At 35.5% G+C, this 7,087-nt stretch overlaps 1 protein-coding gene across 1 annotated transcript; it reads right to left on the bottom strand.

The window, feature by feature from the left end:
- Positions 1–3,490: 3,490 nt before the first annotated feature.
- Positions 3,491–6,470, bottom strand: LOC107797046 (putative clathrin assembly protein At1g03050). Its single transcript, XM_016619894.2, is given in 4 exon segments — positions 3,491–3,839; positions 3,841–4,892; positions 5,211–5,909; positions 6,296–6,470. Coding segments are annotated over 3 exon segments (1,749 nt in total). The 5' UTR covers positions 5,851–5,909; positions 6,296–6,470; the 3' UTR covers positions 3,491–3,782.
- Between the last annotated feature and the right edge of the window lie 617 nt (positions 6,471–7,087).

Raw genomic sequence — 7,087 nt, 5'->3', positions numbered from 1 at the left:
AAGTCACAATAGCAGAAATAGATATGGGAGAAGCAGTAAATAGGGGATCGGGGCTATTACTCTCAAAACGACCGGCTGGGTCGTTACAGATATATTTATAATTATAATACTAAATTATTAATTAGACACCATTAATTACTTAATTATAGGTATTATTAATCAGAAAATATCTTTAATATATTTATTGGAAATTAATAAGTGTAAATAAATTAATTTTTAATATGAGGATCAAAATTAGTCATCAACAGAGCAGAACACAATATTTCTTTCAATAAGATAAAAGCAACATCTTTTTCTTTTCGATGGGAACAGAGTTGTAATGTCCCGACCATCGTTTTGAGCATTTGCCTTCAATTTGGTGATTTGATGTCATAAGTAGTTTTCATATGGTGTATTATGACTTGCGTTTATATAAATAAAGTTTCACACTCAGAATTAAAGCTCGCAATTTAATGGTTTTGCATACACATAAAGGTAACTTTAGCAAATTGAAAAGACTTATAAGCACAAGCATAAGTCCTAGATTCAAAAGTTTACTACGTTCTCAATCATCGTATATGGATATATGTTAAATGAAAATTAAACATATCAACTAAAGCCAAGTCACCAAATAAAAATATTTTAACTAACATTATTCACTGGGTTGTTCTCTTACCAAGCAATTGCCCGCTGCTCCTGCCGCCCGCTTGGCAGGCAGAGTGCGCATTATCCTGACTTTTCTCTTTGCCGGGGCTTCTCAATTAAACAAGTGGTATATGCACATAATATACACCAAATAAACAAATTTAGATCTCATTTTATATACACTTATATATTAATGGAATAATTTTATTTGATCTTAAAATTAATTTTCATATCTTTCCAAGAACAAATCAATGAGAAAATTAATATTTATGCCTAATTTTACTTTAAAAATATGATATATATTTTCATATACTTATAGGGAGAATTAGTCACATAAAAACGCTTTTTGAATCAATTAATATTTTTTACAAATTTTTTATTCTTGAAAAATACCTCCAAAAATAATTAATATTTTCAGAACAATATTAATTAAAAGAAAAATAATTTCAGTATAAAAAATTATAAGAAAATCAGATAATTAAGTACGAGCAAAAACAATTCATAGAAAATGGCCGGGGGGGGGGGGGGGGGCTCTCCACCATAAGTTTCTGCCGAGAGTGGGCTTTGCTAGCATCCAAGGTTGGTCATCTTCTTCACTCAATGGGTCAGAAATACAACATCTGTCTAGAATACAAATTAGACAGGAAAAATATAAATAACTCTGAAGGAGACTCTGATGGCTGTGGATCGTAATACAGAATGCAGATCACCTATGTCCTCACAATTTTAGCCGCACCTCTGTGCCCAGAAGGCCGCTAGACATATATGTATCTGCACAATAAAATGTGCAGCAAGTGCAGCATGAGTACAAAAAATAACGTGTACCTAGTAAGTATCAAGGCTAATCTCGAAGAGGTAGAGACGAGATGATCGACTTTGACACTCACTAAAGGTCAATAATAATAAGTAACATAAAAATAGAAATATTTTTATCAACATGATTCACAGAGCTAACAATAATTTTATTAAACCAGAAGAAGTAATTAAATTCCTTCAAATGCAATAATTACCAATATATTAATTAAATTCCTTGAAATGCAACAATTCTCAATCTATTAATTAAATTCACAAGCTGCAATTACATATCAAGTATCGTGCAATTATTATTATTAGGCACGATTTCTGCCGAGGTCGTACGGCCCGATCCAGAGTGTCGTGTACACTGCCGAGTGACGTGCGGCACGATCCATAGATGCATCTATCCTGCCTAGGCGTTCGGCCCGCTCCACAATAAAGGAGGACATTTTCTTATGTACCTTTGGAAGGAGAGTATATTTATTATAAGATAAATTCGAGAGAATGAACAATTTCTTTTAACAATTAATTAATTTTAAAAAAAAAATTAAGTATATGAGATTTCCATCTTTATTATATTTTCTAACAATTCCCAATATATATAACATAATCTAATTAAATAAAGAATACAATTTACACAAGTAATTTATGATTTAAGTCCTAAACTACCCGAACTTTAGCATAAATAGTAGCTACGCACGGACTCTCGTCACCTTGTGCGTACGTAGCCCCCACAATTAGCAATATTTATTAATTTAATCACCTATGGGGTAATTTCCCCCTCACAAGATTAGACAAGAGACTTACCTTGTCTCAAAGTCCACTTTCCGATCACCACGTCGCGTTAAATTCTCAATTCGATGCCGAACATTCCGAAACTATCCAAATGTTATACAAAATAATTAATACATGTTCAATAATTACAATCCAGATAGCTTCAAAATGGGTCCAGCGCGACTCGTTTTTTATTTTTTCTCAATTTTGGTCATTTTGATCTAATCAAAGCATAATATTTTGCCTAAACATATTTTAGGATTGAATTCTAGCACAAATTGTTCAAGAAACCATCGAAATCTTACCGCGAATTGAAAGAAAATCATTGGGTGGGTTCATTAAGGGTTGGTTCGAGTTTCCAACCAAATAACGTATTTTTCAGCCAAGTCTCTTCAATTATAACACTAGTAAATATTTTTCTTGTATTTTAGGATTGTTTTAGACCATCAAATCCAAATAAACCCGTTCAAAAATTGATATGATAAAGAATTGATTATTTTTATTTTGAACAAACGCTAATGATTTTCTTTAAAATCTGACCCAAATGTTCGATCGTAATCACAATTGATTATATAGTTTTGCTCAAAAATATGCGGGTAACTGAACCCAACATAATTTGCACAAAAATTTCACGAAAAAAGGATTATTGAATTTTTGAAGTTTAATTTGTGATAATTAAACCCTAAAACTTTAAAATTCAGTATCTCACCAATTATAGGGCCAAAAATATTACCCACATATCGATGCAAAAGCTCACAATGAGGTCTACAAAATTCCTAAGGTTTCATACAGAAATATGCATTTACAGACATGAAATATTGCAATTTCCATTTAGGGTTATTCAAATAGCTAAAACCTTATAGCTTTGATACTAATGAAGTATTTAATTCAAAAATACTAGTTAGGAGACTTATAGATTCTCCTTTGGGAAGCAAATTTTTAGCAACCACGACTTATGTCGCTCGTTGCTGGGAATTCTCGCAAAACAGATTAATTCCCTTAGTTCATAACCTAAAAATGCCATCGATGCAGAGATTAATCTTTTTGTATGTACCGTAGTCTGTCTCTATTATAATGAAAAGCCTGTCATTTTAACACGCATAATGGTGCATATATAGACTAGCACTACGGTTTTAGAGGTATAACACCATTTACCAATAGTCACTTCCGCCTTCCAAATATAATAACTAAACCACCATTTTCCATCAGTGATGGTTGTGATAAGGTTTTACTTGTCATTTCGATATTATATACAAAAAAGCACTGTATGCCATATATAGAAAGGACAAGAGGAAAATGACACAAGTGAAAATTGCAAATTATTACATTACATACTGTGATATAAAATCTTCTCTAACATGTAGTTCTGCAGCTGTTGTATTTCATATTTGGAAAATTGTTCCTAACTCGTGGAGCAGGCAATCAAGACATAAATTAAATGTGAACCTATATAGTTATTTTGTCGTTCCTTCTTCCTGAATGCCTCTTTTGCTCCTTACAATTTCACGAATTTCGTCTTCTTACTGAACATTGCAGACCACAAAGAGAACGATCACGGGTCGTTCTTCTGTATCTAATTAAGGGAACCACTAGAAGGTTTTTGTGTATCCTCCCATGTTGTATGCACAAGGGTTTGGTTGTGCCCGTTGCTAATCCTATTTGTCCATGCATTCCATCTCTTTGATATTGTTGCCACATTACCTGCTCTTCTACTAACAGTCTCTGTTTCTTCTCCATTTCTGACATCTGAACATATGGTGGTGGAGCTATTGCCAGTGACGCTGCAAAAGGGTCAGTGCTTGTCCCGGCTGTGTTAGCTCCACTACCTGCCGATGGAGGTGCAGGCAAGGCTAACATTGCCGGCCGACCGGCTGATCCAAACGCGACGCTGCTAGCACTTCCAGTAGCTACAACACCTGAGCTGGCTACCACCTGAGCTACTGCTCCTTGTTGATACATTCCGTCTAGCATTAATGTGTCGAAGCCTCCAGCAAGGGAAGCCTTCTGGTTTGATAAATGGCTCGTGTGCTGAACTAGTGCTGTTTCCCAATCCCCTGAATCTTTAAACGCTTCCCATGGTGAAGTTGTAGAAGAAGCAGTAGTTGCTGGACCACCATCAAAGAGGGCTAAAGCCAATTGATTTCCATGCTCTTCCATAGTTGGTGCATCTTCACCCAAGTTCAACAAGTTGCCTACTTCTTGGGTTTTTGGCACCTCTGTCTTTTCTTCTTGATTTGTTTCTTCAGGAATTCCCTCTGGTGGTGGTAATGCCTTAATTGCATTCATGTCCTGTTCCTGTTGAGGCTCTAACTCTGGCTCTGGCTCTTGAGTTTTTTCAACCAGCTCTCTCTTTGGTTCATAACGCATTGCATTCCCATTCTGTTCCAATATGGGTTTCTCCCGTATAAATGCATCGATAAGGTCAAGTTTCTTCTGTGGAATGTTCTCAATATCTGGATATTCAGAAGAGCGTCCAATTCCAACAGTTTTACACCAAATGTAGAATTGTTCAAGCTCATGGTATTGCTTGTTAATACGGCAGAAAATCTCATGAACCTTCACAGAGTCGGGGATTGATAGTTCATGGAACTTATCGATCAAGATAGTTATTATTTCCGTTATTTCGTAGTATAGTTGGAAACTTTCCTTCACAAGTGGATAGAGAGCCACGAATACAATTCTGTTGGTCTTTGCCAAACCTGCTCTTACAACAGGGCAAACATAAATTAGAATCATGTACGAAAGACATGTTTTGGATAGGGGTGGCTGGGAGAAGAGGTAGAAAAAGACCAAACTAAAGCACCGATTTTGTTAGAGCCCTTTGAATGGGTATCGCACATGGTATGAAAATTAAAATTCTTCAAATTTCATATTCCTCACGTATTATTCTCATCTTATGTCATTTTATGATTCGATCTTTTTTGTTTTGTGCGTTTGAACTCAATAGTTGGATAGAAAAATGAATTATTTTTTAGTAGAAGGGAATTTAAAGCAAAATAAAGTAGCTTGAAGCAAACCTGCGGGTCTACATGCTAAGAATCGGTCAAGGAGTTGCATCAGGTATTGGATTCTTGAGAAAATGTCCTCATTCTTCATTTCCCTCAATGGAGTAGGTTTCACAATGATGGCATTAAGACCAATTTCCTCTAAATCTTCATCGTAGGCATAGGCGCTACGCTTTCCACGGCGGCTTTGCATCCTATACTCAAGTTGTTCATCAAGGTACAATGAATAGGTACGGACAAGTGCAGAATAGTCCCATGAATTGGATTTGGAGTCTCGAAACTCAGACATGTTAAGAAGCCTGGTTCCCCTTCTCGTGGCGAAGAAGATCTCCTGTTCATAAGAGGGATCACCATCGGAGAGCAACCTATGGATCAACATTACTGACTTGAGCGCCACAACCCAGTTCTTTGTCTTGCCAAGACGTCTAGAGATGTTATCAACGCAAGCACTGATGTTGGCTCGAGAATAAGCAGTCAAGCTTAGAATCTCTCGAACGTGCCTCTCCTCGGGCGGGTACTCTTCGTGTCTAGTCGCCTTGACAATGGCAACTTCTAGGTCAGACAAGCAGTTGCTGCCTCCAACTTTGGCCAAGCTTATGCTTGTCCGGTCCTTGACAGCGCCAATAGCTTTTCTAAGCTTGCTTGGTGCCATGAAGTTAGCTTTTCAAAATACTTTCCTCTTCAGTTGTTCAGCAGGGTGGCAGTTTTAACCTGAAAAAAACAACAAATACCTACTATTAATTTGTCATATTATTGGCACACAAAGATGCTGGTCTCATGGTTAATTAAGTGGGTAAAAGCTATGGACCGGAGTTATCATAGAAACGACAAAAAACAAATATAGAAAGAAGAATCGTTGGGTGAATTTTATCCATCTGCAAAAATTTTGGTGGGCAGAGTTACTCGGTAAATATGCTGGTGGGAGAGGACAGATACCAAGTACCGAAATAGTTGAGTTGCGTACAAGTTAGTCTAAACATACCGTTTAAGAAAAAATATTGTAATGATATTAAACATGCATGCATGAGATTTTACGTTAAATCACGAGTGTAGAACATGATGTGCCACACATACTGTACTTATATCTGTTATGATACCTGCCACACAACTGAAATTATTGGAAATTTGTGAGAAGACAATCACAAAACTGATGAAGAGGTTTGTAGGATTCTCTTTTGAAATGAAAGGATAAATTGAAAGGAAACAAGAACCGAGAAAAGAAGACAAAGAGAATGATGTACAACTTTTTCTTCTTCCCTCTTCTTCTCTTCCATAAAATTAAACTTTTAATTTCTCCCTTATGTGTTCTTCCTCTTGACTTGCTTCAACAACCGTACAAATATCCTCCATTTTAGCACCATAATACGGATCGCTAATGGAATATTTTCCAAAATAAAGCTACAGTTTAGTTAAACTTTTTAGAATCATTGAATTTTTGGGTGGAAAAAGATTAATATTCTTTTATTTTATTTGACTTATTCCCGTGGAGGGGTTCGTTAATTGCCGTAGAAGTTGTTACTCTGTTGAATTGACATTTCCGCAGTTTAAAAAGCACAAGAGAGAGCTAAAATTTTAATAATAAATAATACGGACTATTATAATAATACATAAATGTTTGTGAAAGTAATAGTCACTTTTAATCCCATGTATTAGAGTTTCGCCGGTATTTAAAGAGCTATTAGCATTAAGTCACTCTTTTAATTACAAAAAAAAAATATATGGACAAAAATATCCTGATACGAAAAATAATATTTGAACAAAAATATCCCTACTTAATATACGGAAGAACTCCAGAAAAAATTATTGAATTTTGAAATTTTTACAAGTGTGTCTCCATCGCATTGTAATGGAGTTCAAAAATTAAGTACAGGTTATACTCCACTAACGTA

This window comes from Nicotiana tabacum, chromosome 4 (assembly GCF_000715075.1).
Source record: "Nicotiana tabacum cultivar K326 chromosome 4, ASM71507v2, whole genome shotgun sequence".
Taxonomy (NCBI): domain Eukaryota; kingdom Viridiplantae; phylum Streptophyta; class Magnoliopsida; order Solanales; family Solanaceae; genus Nicotiana; species Nicotiana tabacum.
This window is presented reverse-complemented; position numbering and strand designations above follow the sequence as displayed.